This window comes from Bombina bombina, chromosome 5 (assembly GCF_027579735.1).
Source record: "Bombina bombina isolate aBomBom1 chromosome 5, aBomBom1.pri, whole genome shotgun sequence".
Taxonomy (NCBI): Eukaryota; Metazoa; Chordata; class Amphibia; order Anura; family Bombinatoridae; genus Bombina; species Bombina bombina.
In genome coordinates, this window is record NC_069503.1 from 319,289,106 (window position 1) to 319,305,263 (window position 16,158).

Here is a 16,158-nt window from a genome sequence, read left to right on the forward strand (position 1 = left end):
TGGTAGTAGGCTTTCAAGCCTATACAGCTTGGAGTAAGACAACATGCATAAAGAGGATGATGTGGTCAAAATACTCATTTGCCTAATAATTCTGCACTCCCTGTATATTAAATTTATTAACCCCTAAACCTAAATCTAACCCTAAGTCTAACCCCCCTAACTTAAATATAATTTAAATAAATCTATATAAAATTACTACAATTAAATAAATTAATCCTCTTTAAAACTAAATACTTACCTGTATAATAAACCCTAAGCTAGATAGAATATATCTAATAGTTACATTTGTATCTAGCTTAGGGTTTATATTTATTTTACAGGCAACTTTGTATTTATTTTAACTAGGTAGAAAAGTTATTAAATAGTTATTAACTATTTAATAGCTACCTAGTTAAAATAAATACAAATTTACCTGTAAAATAAATCCTAACCCAAGTTACAATTACACCTAACACTACACTATCATTAAATGAATTACCTAAATGACCTACAATTAAATACAATTAAATATAATCTAAAGTACAAACCCCCCCCCCACTAATTTACAATTTTTTAAAACTAATTACACCTAATCTAATCCCCCTAACAAAATAAAAAAGCCCCCCAAAATAATAAAATTCCCTACCTGTACTAAATTAAAAATAGCCCTTAAAAGGGCTTTTTGTGGGGCATTGCCCCAAAATAATCAGCTCTTTTACCTGTAAAAAAAATACAATACCCCCCACATTAAAACCCACCATCCACACACCCAACCCTACTCTAAAACCCACCCAATCCCCCCTTAAAAAAACCTAACACTACCCCCTTGAAGATCACCCTACCTTGAGCCGTCTTCACCCAGCCGGGCACAAGTGGACCTCCAGAGGGGCTGAAGTCTTCATCCGATCCGGGCAGAAGGGGACCTCCAGATGGGCAGAAGGCTTCATCCAGGCGACATCTATCTTCATCCATCTGGAGAGGAGCGGGTCCATCTTCAATCCAACCGACGCAGAGCATCTTCTTCAAATGAAGTCCAAGCGAAGAATAAAGGTTCCTTTAAATGACGTCATTCAAGATGGCGTCCCTTGAATTCCGATTGGCTGATAGGATTCTATCAGCCAATCGGAATTAAGGTAGGAAAAATCCTATTGACTGATCCAATCAGCCAATAGGATTGAGCTTGCATTCTATTGGCTGATTGGAACAGCCAATAGAATGCGAGCTCAATCCTATTGGCTGATTGGATCAGCCAATAGGATTGAACTTCAATCCTATTGGCTGATTGGATCAGCCAATAGGATTGAACTTCAATCCTATTGGCTGATTGGATCAGCTAATAAGATTTTTCCTAACTTAATTCTGATTGAGTGATAGAATCCTATAAGCCAATCGGAATTCAAGGGACGCCATCTTGGATGACGTCATTTAAAGGAACCTTCATTCTTCGCTTGGACTTCATTTGAAGAGGATGCTCCGCGTCGGCTGGATTGAAGATAAACCCGCTCCGCTCTGGATGGATGAAGATAGAAGATGCCGTCTGGATGAAGCCTTCTGCCCGGATCGGATGAAGACTTCTGCCCCTCTGGAGGTCCACTTGTGCCCGGCTGGGTGAAGACAGCTCAAGGTAGGGTGATCTTCAAGGGGGTGCCTAACTCTGTATAAACACAGATTGGCTACTAAGGGCTAGATTACGAGTGGTGCGCTAGTTGTTGCAGGCAAGTGATATGCGGTCAGAAGTAGTGCGCACATTGCGAGTTAAAAGTAAACGTGTTCGCTTGAGCGCAATTTAATTTCATGTGCGTTGGGTTAGTGCGACTTCAGAGCTCTGGTTAACTGTTACACAAGACAAAAAAGTTGGGCAAACAATATCAAAAATACCTTTAACAATACGGTAACACTCATAACACCACTGTCTGCTAAAAATTATTTAAAAAAATATTGCATAAAAAGTTATAAGGGCTCAAAGATATGTGATCTCAGGTGTTAGAAAAAAAAAAGAGCTGCAAAGGGTTTTAACATAGAGAAATATAAATGCACATGTCTAAATATGTATGTATGTATGTATGTATAATACATATATATATATTGCTCAAATAACAAAGTATTGCAGTATGCAGTGATATCTTTTTTATTGGACTAACATAATATTTCAAAGACAAGCTTTTGAGAGTTTTCCTCCCTTCCTCAGGTCAAAGCAATTAAGTATTATATATATATATATATATATATATATATATATATATATATATATATATATATATATATAATGTGAAATATTCATATTTCATGCCAGATTAGCTCACTTTAGTAAATGCGATCGGGTTAGCACGTAAGGCTTTTAGTTTTTTTCCATTTTTCGCACTCTATTGTAGTCTGAGGGAATACATTAATGTGGTCACGGTATTCGAAGCTCGGCTTTTTGCGCACATCAGATTATTGCTTGTGCGCAATATTTTGAACTTTCAATTTGTAATACGAGTGCAACCCGACGCGTACAAAAAGCCTCCGTCTTGCAACGTTAACGCGAGAGTCGGAGCGCTAATTTGCGCTCCACTCATAAACCAGCTCTAAATGGATTTTTTTTAACTGCATACTGTTCATTTTATTCTTAACAATTCATGTAAACCAAAATAAACATTACAATAGCTACCATATTTAATCCCAAATCGTTGATTGGCTATTCATCAGTTCATTATTACTATATAAACAATACATTAACTAAAACAACTAAACCATAGGAAAAATGTACTGCATGAATTACAATAATATACAATGCTCCTTGTACAACATCTGCATATTCAACCCAACTGTTTGTAATCTGTTTAATAATGATTAAGCCTTGGAACTGTATTGCTGCTTGTTGGCAAGTGTCCTCGACAAAGAAAAATATAGTTTAACCAAACACGAGATCTCTAAACAAAATTAATTTGGAGTCAATTAAGAGGTATGTGTCTAATACTAAAATGAGGAATTATGGTACTGAACAAGTCAATATAATCTGTAGTGAATTAAACATAGATATTTACAGTCTTGCATAACAATGAAATTATTAATTTGAAGTTTTTGAAATGCTAAGTTGTGTAAAATTGTGAATATTTCAGTAGAAGTTGGAAAAAAAAGAAACTATCCACAATCAGTGGAGAAAAGTCACAATAAATGATGAAAGAGATATTAACATAAAAGGTAACACTATAAGCAGAAACCCGAGGTAGCTAGTGTGCACTTGTCAAGAGAACATGGCAGCAGTTTTGCAAGAAAGCTTTTGAGCACTGGATGGCAGCAGTGTTTTTGCAATTTATAGCAATTGTTAAAAAAAAAAAAAAAGTGTTCTTGTAAAGCAGCTGCCATATATCTAGACACATGCAAGCTCTCGAGCCTACCTACCTGCATGCTTGTAAGTCCACCTACCTTCTTTTCAACAAATAAGACCAACTACATGAAGTAAATTTGATTTTTTTAAAAATAATTGTACACTCTATCTGAGCCATCAAAAACGTTTAGTTTTTTTTTTTACAAGTCTTTTAAACCCATGAAGAGTAAACAATATACTATTATTATTATTATTCTTTATTTATAAAGCGCCAACAGATTCCGCAGCGCTGTTCATAGGTAACAAAGATAAAAGGACAGTACAATATGAGACACCAGACAAAATTTAACAAACAAATACAGGAGGAATTGGGAGCCCTGTTCCCGTAGGAACTTACTATCTAAATGGGTAGGAGGGTGAGAAACAGGAGGTGGGGACTGCAAAGGTGGGAATGATGTTAGTGTGAAGTTAGATGAGGGCAACTATTAGGAAAGTGGAATTCATTAGTTACTGATTTGGCTATAGGCTTCCCTGAACAAGAAGGTGGTTAGGGAGCGTTTAAAGGAGGAGAGGTTGGGGGAAAGTCTGACAGCACGAGGAAGTGCGTTCCAGAGGGTTGGTGCCGCACGAGAGAAGTCCTGTAGTCTAGCATGAGAGGAGGTGATGGTAGAAGAGGCAAGGAGTAGATCATTGTTGGATCTTAGGGGACGGGCTGGAGTATATTTGTTGATGAGTGAGGACAGGTATGGGGGGGCTGCATTGGTAAGGGCTTTGTATGTCAAAGTGAGAATTTTGAATTTAATTCTGCTGTGAATGGGGAGCCAGTGAAGGGACTCACAGAGGGGTGCGGCAGATACAGAGCGTCGGGAGAGGTGGATTAGCCTAGCAGAGGCATTTAGGATGGATTGAAGGGGGGAGAGGCGGGAGAGAGGAAGGCCAGTTAGTAGGTTGTTACAGTAGTCAAGCCGGGAAATTACTAGGGAATGGATTAGCTGTTTAGTAGTTTCAGCACTCAGAAAATGACACATTTTAGAGATATTGGGTAGGTGGTTGCGACAGGATGAAGAGAGCGATTGGATGTGGGGTATGAAGGACAGATTGGAGTCAAGTGTAACTCCAAGGCAGCGGACTTGGGGTGATGGGGAGATAGTGGTGTCACCGAAAGTGATAGTAAAGTTAGAAACTGGAGTAGAATTAGTTGGGGGGATTAGAAGAAGCTCAGTCTTGGACATGTTGATTTTTAGGTGGTGAGAGGCCATCCAGGAAGAAATGCCAGATAAGCAGCCACTGATGTGGGAAAGGACAGACGGAGAGAGTGCAGGGGTGGATAGGTAGATCTGAGTATCATCAGCATAGAGGTGATAGTTGAAGCAATAGCTACTAATAAGTTTACCCAGTGAGGAAGTATAAATAGAGAAGAGTAGAGGGCCTAGAACAGAGCCTTGAGGTACTCCAACAGACAGAGGCAGTGGAGAGGATGAGTCACCAGCAAATGAGACAGAAAAGGACCTATTAGAGAGATAAGAGTGGATCCAGGAGAGGGCAATGTCACAGAGCCCAAGGGAGCTGAGAGTCCGTAAGAGGAGGGGATGGTCAACAGTGTCAAAGGCAGCAGACAGGTCAAGTAAGATAAGTATAGAATAGTGGCCATTGTTTTTAGCAGAAAGAAGATAGTTAGTAACCTTGGTGAGGGTAGTCTCAGTTGAGTGTTGGGGACGGAAGCCAGATTGCAAAGGGTCAAGCAATGAGTTGGAGGATAGGAAGTGTGTTAGGCGATCGAAAACTAGTTTTTCCAGGACTTTAGAAGCTAGCGGAAGTAGTGATATGGGGCGGTAGTTTGCAGGAGAATTGGGGTTGAGGGAGGGTTTTTTGAGGATGGGGGTGACCTTTGCATGTTTGAAGGATGATGGAAATGAACCAGTAGTAAGGGATCGGTTGAATATGTGAGTAATAGCTGGGGTGAGGGTAGAGGACAGAGAGGGTATTAGATGTGAAGGGATAGGGTCAAGGGGGCATGTAGTGAGGTGTGAGGAAGATATTAGGGAACTCACTTCATTCTCAGTGGTTGGGGGGAAGGTACTGAGAATCTTGGAGGGGGTTGTGGTGGGATGTTGCTTCTGATGGTAAGTGTTTTGTTGAAAAAGTAATTTGCCAAGTTTTGAGCACTAAAGTCAGATGAGGGGGGTGGTGCAGGTGGATAGAGGAGAGTGTTGAAAGTGGAGAAGAGACGTTTAGGGTTTGATGAGTGAGAAGATATGAGAGAAGAGAAGTAGTTTTGTTTGGCTAAGTGAAGGGCAGAGGAGTAAGAATAAAGAATGAACTTATAGTGTACGAAATCGTGTTCAGAGCGGGATTTCCTCCAGGCACGTTCAGCAGCACGGGAGCATTTTTGTAGATAGCGTGTTTGCTGAGAGTGCCAGGGCTGGAGCTGACAACGTGGGGTTTTGCGTACTACAAGTGTTATATCAAGAGTGTTGGGAAATAACAGTAGGCAGCCATGTGACTGTCCTCATTTGGACATCTACTTAGAAGTATTGCAAAAAATGTCATGCAGTGCCAAAAACCCCACAAGTATAAAGCAACATAAAACAACTAAAAATGGTAATATAGTATGCAGTGCATAAGCAGCAACGCGTTTCTCAGCCAAACCTGGCTGCTCCATAATGTTAGAAACAGTACATTAAAGCATAATATTTTCTATCCTTTTTATGTTCACACCTGGGAATGAGTATTTGGATTAAGAGTTAATTCTAGCTATCCTAGATTCCAATCATTACAACAGCATTTCCTGGATTAAAATAGTAGCTTTTAAATTAGTGAGAAATACCCAAATATTTTCCTCATGAACCTATACACCCATAAACTTCTTTTTACATTATAAACCCATAAAACACACCCATTCACAGCTGTACACTTCTACTCTTTGAATGGTCACTAAAGTAAAAATTAAACTTCCATTATTCATTTGCACACAATTTTCTTATATGTACACTTACTGAGGAACCAGCTCCTATACAGCATGTGCAAGTGTTCATAGTGTATACATTTGAGTCTGTGATTCACTGATGGCCATAAAATGTTTCAAGGGACAGGGAAATTGAAGGAAATTTAATTTGTCAGTTTAAAATGTTCTGCTCATTTGAAATTCTGAGTGTTATTGTATTGTCTTCTATTATGCAATGCATTTGTTGATTATTAGGTATGTGCATTCGGATCCTTCATGAGGATCAGAATGCGGAACTAAGAAGCTGCTTGTTCCCTCCAGATATTTTCATAGCCGGAATAATATCTGTAAAAGTTCCCTAACCTAAAATCTGTGCAATCCAAGTATCAATCCGGCTATGAAATATCCGAAGGTATTGAGCAGCTTTTTACTTCCACATTCGGTTCCTCATGAATTACAAGAATCCAAAAATCCCTATTTAACATCTTAAGAATATCAAAGTTAACTTTTCAATGTTAGAATGTAAACTTTATCAAACAAAATATTAAAAAAAACAACTTGCTGTTAAACATCACAATATCCGATCTAACTATTAAACAACCAAATACATTTTATCCAACTCAACATCACAATACCATTTTTTTATTTTTGGTTTCTGTATATTTTCTTTTTAATATTATAATATAAAAATGTTTTGTTCAAAAACTAGTGTTAATGAATGATGTATAGGTAAAAGCAGATAATGTCATTTCAAAATTCAAATGTTGTAGTCATTAGATTAGTTATCTCTTTTATTACAATCGAATGGAAGAATTAATGTTTGTTCAGCCATTTAAACATTTCTATAAAACATATCCATATAATAAAATATTTTTATGTAATATTTAAAGGACCAGTCAACACATTAGATTTACATAATCAACAAATGCAAGATAACAAGACATAGTATATTTGGATATTGATTTTATAGGCTTATATGAAGTATATGAGAATCAGTATTCAAATGTTGCAATATTCAAATATTTTATTTAATAAAAGAGAGTGTTAGCATTTGTTTGTAAAACAACAAATGTCAATATTCATCTGAAATTGGTTATTTTTTAATAAATGTGTCCATCACTAATCATTGTGTTCATGTAATTTGATATTAAAGGCAAATTAATTATAAGAAAGATACCGGCAACACATTACATTATATGAAAAAAATAGTTTGGATACTTTGCTTGATGCTTAGATTTTTTAATGTAAACTACTCTATCAAATTTCAACTGCAAAATCTTCTTAGTGGCTATGACAACATTTTCTAGTTCTTCCACATTAGTAATTTGTTTTCCAAAAGGATATTAATCAAAAACCAGTTCATATATTGTCTTTCTGTTATCTTTCTGTTGACTGGTATTCTATTGAAATCCAAATTTCAGGTACGTTTGGCCTAGTTTCCATTGAGATGGTAAAGTTTGGAAACTCATGGTAATATAACAATTCTCTATAAACTTGAATGTCCCTTTAATGTTTTTACCAACAGTTTAGACACTTTACCACCTCAATATAAAATAGGCCTTTGTTGGAAGCATTAAAACAAACTGGTATAATCAATCCATCTGTAACTATGGCTACATTACCATGTTTTCATTACATATTAAAGGGACATTAAAAGCAAGAGGTGTTTATTGTCCCTTTAAGACATTTAAACTTGTGCTGTGAAAAGCAGATGATTAAATTAGTAACAATGTGAAATATATTTTGCTTTGATTGTGTATTCTTATACAAATTACTTTAAAAATATATGAAATCCACATTTATACTTATAATTGATATCCTAAATACATGTAAAAGGGATATCAGACACTGTGTTTGTTTTGGCTAAAAAGAGCATTGTAAAACAAATTTTAAACCATTTATTTTATTAAATTTAAAAGAAAAAAAAAATCATACCAAGCTTGCATAGGTGTGTTTATCTCCACCAATAAAACTGAGGGAGCCGTATCTGCAAGTCATATAAATTAAGCAGGAAATACAAATACTGCTTGTGACATACAGGGTTTAACCATCCCTGCAACAGTCACCAGTTTGTAACAGAAAGGGTTAATAGACCCCTTCCACCTTAACTAGTTTGTCATAGTCTAGCCTTTCCAGGCAAGCCTGTGACTTAGTGGGTGCAGAGGTTAACAACACTCTCTCATCTGTACTAGACCCAGAAAATGCCCAAACTCCCATTTAATATTAGACAAAAGGCAAAAACTTAATAATAGAACATTTATTATGAACTTAAAAAGAGTCACAGTGCATTTATATAAAAACTGAGTTAATAAACAATTAACACAAAGCCAAACAGTTTTTAAAAATAAAAAGGAGAAAATATAGCAGAGGCTATACCAGAATAGCCTCTGTTCCAGGGAGATTACAGAAATATTGTCAAACACGCTGTGACCCATAGCCTCCCATGTATAATGACAATATTATTTTTCTGAAATCACAATTTCCGAACTGACCCCTTCCAGAGTGGGCAAGGAAGTTAGCCACCATGTTTTTTTTATGGCAGACTATACACCCCAAACTGCTGGCTGGCTGAAGCTATAAGATAATATAATTTTAGTTATGTATTATAATACACTATAAGCAATCACATTGTGACATCATGAGGATTATTTTAATGCCAAACATAACATGTCTGTCATATTTGGTAATTCTGTAACATAAAAGTGATTAAAACATGTCATGATATCCTAAAGTTTCAGGTAGGTGTCTTGATAGGGTCACTGTTTTCTGTCACTGTGTGTTGACATCTGAACCTCATAAAAATCACTCTCCTGAGAAGAGCAGATTGCTCCTTATATCTGGTTCTCCAGATGTAGATAATGAAAACCATTCTTCCCAAAAACAGTGCCTTTTTTTTTAGATGGTTCTGATAAGAAGATGAAAATAGCAGACACAGAAATACAGGACACAAAAATAAATGAAAAAAAATCAACTCCTGACATCCCCAAATCATGAGGTCTTCATGACACTGCTATATTAGGTTTAGGCACATTTAAACCGCTTTTTTACGTAAAGGGACACTAAAGTCAAAATAAACTTTTATGATTCAGATTGAGAATTCAGTTTTAAACAACTTTCTAATTTACTATCATTACCAAAACATGCACAATCTTTTTACATGCACACTTTCTGAGGTGCCAACTATTGCTAAGCATGTGCAAGAAGTCACAGAGTATACATATTGTGATTGGCTGATGGCTGTCATATGATAAAGGGGAAGGAAAACCAAAGTTACTGACATTTGCCAGAAAAATAATTTTCTGCTCATTTGAAATTCAGACTAAGTGCAATCATACTGTCTTTAATGGTCTTTTAACTTTTCTTTCAGGTACATATGTTCAACATGTTTATTTGCTTCATATGTATGATAGAAAACTTTCAATTACAAAAACCCTTTAAGAACACTGATTTGAGCATTGTTTTATATGATTACTATCCAAGAGAGGTTATTTCAATAATTATTCCAGTACATGAACTGAGTAAATTGTTCACAGCATTCCAATACCAATGAAATAATATATTAAATGGACAGGAAAATGATCAGTAAACTTTAATGAATCCCTTTATTTCCACACAAAAATTGTGATTCTTTATATTTTACATATTTTAATAATAGATGCATCTCATACTCAGTGTAAAGTCCACACTCATTTTGGAAGACAAAGTAGTATAATTAACTCATCCATAGAATCAGGTATTATTACAGATATGAAGATTAATTAAGCTTTTTATGCAGTGCTGTATAATGCAAACAAATAGTTTGCATAACAGATATATGAACTCCTAGACAAGATGAACCCTAATAAATAGACCTCATTAGTTACGGATTTCAACAATGAAAACTAAACAAAGAATCACTTATCTGTCAAGTACTGGCAGCTATTCAAGCCAATGAGTACACAATTAACACTGCTGATATATTTGTTTATTTAAAAGGGTCTATATCAGTGTCACAAATTATGGACAGCAAAGTACTAGACATCAGTATTTATGACTTTTAAACCTCTAAATTTCTGTCTGTTTCTAAGTCCCTAAAGCCAGCCCCATGATAACATGCTTTTGTATTTGCTTTTCACATAAGGGGAAGCTAGTTCATGTGAGCCATATAGATAACATTGTGTTAATGCCCGTGGATTCTAACAACACAGCACTTATTGGCTTAAATGCAAGTCAATTTATAAAGTCATGTGATCAGGGGCAGTCAGAAGATGCTTAGAAACAAGGCAATCACATAGGTAAAAAGTGTATTAATATAACCATGTTTTCTGTGAAAAACTGGGGAATGGGCAATAAAAGGACTGTCTATCTTTTGAAACAATAAAAAAAGTTTGAGTTGACTGTCCCTTTAACATTTTTAAAAAAAATTAAGATCCTTTTTACTGCTATTATTTATCAATAGCAAACTCCACCCACCATTTGCTTTATTTGGAGGAGCCAATCTGGGCTTTAGTCTGCGGACAACAAGGCTTTTCCCAGCTATAATGTTAGTATAGAGAACATTGTTTTGCAGTTGTTATCTCAAAAAGTCAATTAGGGATAGATACATAGCAGAGTTAGAAGATTAAGGTTTGATAATTAGAAATTGTTTAATTTTCAGACTTACATTCCATGAAAATTGGGCAAAATAAATAATGAAAATACATTGCAAAGTTGTTTCATTATGTGCATAAATAAAAATGTGTGTATATATGTGTGTGTGTGTGTGTGTGTGTGTGTGTGTGTGTGTGTGTGTGTGTGTGTCCTAATTCCATCAAATAACCCCCTTAAGCCAAACAAAAGGTGAGATAAAAACAAGTGTTTAGGGATTACTGTGACGTTGCAGATAGCATAATACTCATCTGCTTGAGCCAGTGGCTGATGTCTTCTCCAATTCAGTAATTTTTACACTGTGCTTATTAATAATTTTATAGATCAATTTTGCTACTTGTAACTGAATAGATCAATAATGTAGTTAATTATTCAAAATAGCTCATCTAAGAAAAAAAAATACATTATTATTTAGGGATCATTTTACTTAACAGTTAATGTGTTACAGTAAAAAAAGCTAATATATAAGCATATAATTGCTCACTTTTACATTATTGCAGTTTCCATTAACATTCTTACCTTCCTGAGATCTAGCTGTTTGCAAAATTATCACCACAACCCAAATTGTGAAAAATCCCTTCAAAGAAGCTTGCCTCATTGTTAACATGACCAGAGAATAATCTGTACAGAAGAAAGTATCTCAATTTCAACATTCAATGAAGAAAATCCAGTGTGTTGTTGATTGGTTGTTCTGGGATCAGTCCCTAAGATAATAAAGTGTCTTCAACACAAAACCTCATCATTTAGTTATAGTATTGTAGGTCAGTATAGCCTTGTACCAACCACACGGCAGCCTAACAGGAGAGTGAACTCAAATTACAAGACTCTGTGACCACCTCTAATAGAAGCCAGGCACGCCTCCAGCTTCAAGGCACTCCAGCTGCACAAAGTTAGTGGAAGATCTGACATGGATTTCTCAAAGTTTTTAGGTAATCTGGTTTATAGAACTCATATAATTAATTTCTTTACTGTCATGAAATCAAAACAAATTTATCTTACAAATATTTTTTTGTTTTGTTTAGCTATATGTTTTTTTTAAATTAACTTTAAAATAAAATGAGAAATGTTACAAAAAGTAATAAAATGATAATTTGCTATTTTTTGTACCATCCTTGTGATAGAGAAGCATTTATTCTTTTATTTTTGCTTTTGTATTTATTTATTTTAATGAAAAATGTCAAGTAAAAATGACCTAAATGTAAACAGTTTAATAAAGTGGTATAAAATGTTCATTTCCTACTAATACTTTTTAGCTGATAGGTGCTACACATGTGCATTCATTTTCAGATCAATGAAAAAAATACAGATTTTTCCATATCTGTTGCATCCGTCCAAAAATGGGAAATCAATTGACTTTTTAACAATTATAACAAACAAATGAACGCGAGAAAACCATTTTCGTTGATTCATTTGTGCAGTTTCTTTAAAGGTGGGAAAAAGAAAGAAAAGCATTTTCATGGCAAATAATTAGTCCAAGAAACTAAAATGTCTGTGCACAAGTCTGGTGGGTACATCCTACTAATGTTCAATCACGGATATGTACAAACACCACAGTTCTGTTGAAGGGTAAAGGCACAGCGCTGCCAGATTATAAGTGGAGCGCAATATATCGCTTTCACTGAAGTGATATTTGCACTCCACTTTGTAATACCCACGCACGCTAATTTGTGATGAGATTACAAGTTATGTGCAATGCGAAAGTGACCTCGCGTTCGCATTGTACGGAAACATTACGCTCTTGAAAGCTTCCATAGGCTCCAATTGGAGCCTCGATCTATTGGCTTCAGAGACAGCACCAGAACATAGCGCAGCAAAGGGGTAAATAGCGCAGCGATGGAAGCAAACATAAATATATATGTATTGTATATGATTTTATACATAATATGTGTAGTTCAGAGAAAGAATTTTTAGCACATTTGCTATCACTCCATTTAAACAGTGCCTGTTTTTTTCTTAATTTACCTATATTTTTAGTAGACAACCTAAGGTATTAATCTAGGCACTGTTTTGCCACCGAATGCAATCATATTAAAAATATTATTAACTTTTTCACAAACTTTGGGTTTCTCACTAGAATTATTTACACACAAATACTGCAGTCATAAGACAAATGGTTGTAAAAGGTTCTGTGGGGTCCCTTTGGTTCAGAAATAGCAGACATGCAAGGCTTTTCAATTAGTTTTTATCAATAAGGAGGGCACTAATTTCGCACCACACTTCTGAATTTCAAGTGGATTGGTTTAAAGGTTAGCTGGTAAGGGTAACAGTTTTTTTAATGCAGGGATTACCCTCCCACCTCACACTCCCTACCTCCCTGATCCCTCCTAAACAGCTCTCTAACCCTAGCGCCTCATAAAAGTATCTGCCATCTTAGGTACTGGCAGCTATCTATATCTATAATGTATTTTTTTTTTTCAAAATGTATTTATTATTATTATTTTTCTGTAGTGTAATGGGCTTCCCCCTCTCTGCAATTATAGCTGTATCCCCCTCACCCCTATTCACATTTTTTTCTGTAGGTAAGAGTCTCATACTTCCATCAACATTTTATTTTCGGTTTACGGCATGCAATAAATAACCAGCTATTACAAGTGGCTGGTTATTGCTACAGCAAGCTCACGGTAGCAATTAGCAATCCAAAAATTAACCAGATCAGATCTCTGGTTTATTTTCTAAATGTGCACAAATTGCCTCCAAATTTAAGTGTAGTATTTGTATTAATAAAATAAAAAATTTGCATTTTTTTTTAAAATAACTGTACGAAGCACAGTTTTTAGGGCTTAAAGTTAGAGGGGGTGGGGTGTGACATTGCAGTCTATGGGGAACTGTGTGTTCCCTTTAAATATATATGTGTATGCTATATAAATATATATTTATGTGTTAATATGTGTATATACACATATTAGCACATAAATATATATGTATATATTGATATGCATATGTATATATTTCAATTTGCTGCCCATCGCTGCATGACTTATCCTCTTCGATGTGCGAGGTTCTCATGCCATGTCTGTTGGCATGGGAACCAGGCTCTCATTTAAGCATATGGAAGCGTGCTCTCTTAAGCGCAAAGATTCCCTTTAATGTAAACGCTCAGTCGCGTTTGCATTGCACCTAACTTGTAATACCAGTGCATATTTGCGTGCTCTGGTATTACTGAGTGGAGTGCCTTAATTTTACAATTAAAACTGATCATTAGCAGCCATTAACATGATGATAACTTTTAAATAATAAATTGCGATTAACCGCATATTTAGATATAAATAAAGATTGAATTAGTATTATTTTCCTACAGTAAGTGGATGTTAGCAGTTCAATGTAACATAAACACTATAGTAAAATCTATTGTTTAGAATCCCTTTAATTAATATGCTAAAAGTGCAAATTGCTCTAAAACATAAAAAACAAAACAAGACTTGGAGGTTGTTAAAGCTTCTGGAATAATCCTTGTATAATAATAATTGTGACGAATTATTAAAACATGTCATAATCTATTAGAAAAAATATTGTGTCTAGGTAGGGTTGCCACCTTAAGTTCAAACCCAAACACTTTTTCTCTGTGCACAGCACAGCACAGCAATTTTTTTTCTTTTGCAGAGTACACACTATGTATAACAGCATATACAGTAAACACAAAGGCCCCTATTTATCAAAAGTCTTGCGGACCTGATCCGACAGTGCGGATCAGGTCCGCAAGACCTCGCTAAATGCGGAGAGCAATACGCTCTCCGCATTTAACACAGTACAATTGCATAATTAATAAATACATAATAAAAGACAATGCAAAAGCACTGCGTTTGAATTTTAAATCAGCACTAGATTTTATTCTGACAAATTTCAAACTTAGTTCAATTTTCCGTCCCCTGCATCATGTGACAATAACCAGTCAATCACAAAATGCGCATACGCATATTCTCTGAATTCTTGCTCAGTAGGAGCTGGGGCCTCAGAAAGTGTAAATATAAAAAATTATGAACATTAAGATAATGAAAAGTTGTTTAAAATTGTGTTCTCTAAATCATGAAAGTTTAATTTGACTTTAGTGTTAACAAATTTGTTTTGTTCGTTTGGTACCCTTTGTTAAAGAATATAAATAGGTTGGCTCAGGAGCAGCATTGATCTACTGGAAGCTAGAGAGGGATATATGCCTCATGTTATTGGGTCGTTCAGTGTGTTTGGTAAGCTCCCAGTAGTGCATTGCTGCTATGGATCCTACCTATGTTTGCTCTTCGACAAAGGATGCCAAGAGAATAAAGTAAATTGGATAATACAAGTAGACTGGAAATCTGTTTAAAATTGTATGCCCTGTCTGAATAGTGAAATGATATTTGGGTTTTGTTTTACTTATTTTTTTCTTAAATAGATGGAAAGGTAAATTTTGCAACACTCTCACATTAACAAAACGTTTGCTATTAACTGGTTATTACCACACCTTCTCAAACAGTCATCAGTGGCTTTTATGACAAAATTGTAGAATTGACTGATGCAATGCACACTACCGCAAGCTCTCTAAAAGGCATGTGGTTGAATCCTGATGCTCTAGTCACGCGTAGCATATGTGCATATGCCTCTGAAACAGTAATACATTTTAATAGAAGCATTTTTGCTAATGTAAATATATTGCAAAATTGCTTTTATTTAAAATTGAAATGCATTAATTTCAATTTTGAACTTTGAACCATTCTATCCCTTAAAAGTATATGATCTGAAATAACCTAAAGAATAAAATGCAAGTCATATTATGTAAATTTGGGATTCTTTTTGTCTGTTTTGTCCTAATGATAATTTGTGCAGTGTTATAATGTGACATACATTGAGGGATTTCCCACAGGCAGAGACAATTCCCCATTGCTAATAGAGTGGTGGAGTCAATATCCTGGTGCCAACACCACACAGAAGGATAGACAATCACTAATTTGAAAGAGGGGGATTTACCCTTTAAATAAAGAGTTGCACTTGCCTCTGGGATACAGGCAAATGTCATTCTAAAATAGGCACTGGGATATTTGGGTATAAGAGTACCCTTTATCCAGTGCTTGTCCGATACCCAGAATAAAGGGTACTCTGATTAACCAGTGGCTTGCCATTGTGCAGAGTAGTCCCATCCTGTTGATCATGTGCCCAAGCTGGATCAAGGTGGTGATAGGGATAAAATCCTCTTGACACGAGAGACCCAATGGATGTATGGGGCAATTTACCCTGGAGGACTGTATTCAATACCGGACTTTAAAGCACTTATCTGAGTTAACATCAGACACATACCTGGGGTGCTGGTCCTGTGTGGTATTGTGTTCAG

The 16,158-nt window shown here is 35.6% G+C and overlaps 1 protein-coding gene across 1 annotated transcript in view; it reads right to left on the minus strand.

The window, feature by feature from the left end:
• Window positions 1-11,644, minus strand: part of VWDE (von Willebrand factor D and EGF domains) — a 258,980-nt gene extending 247,336 nt beyond the window's left edge. Inside the window, 1 exon segment of the mRNA XM_053714104.1 lies at window positions 11,379-11,644. Coding sequence (XP_053570079.1) covers window positions 11,379-11,466 — 88 coding nt within the window. The 5' untranslated portion in view covers window positions 11,467-11,644.
• Window positions 11,645-16,158: the final 4,514 nt, after the last annotated feature.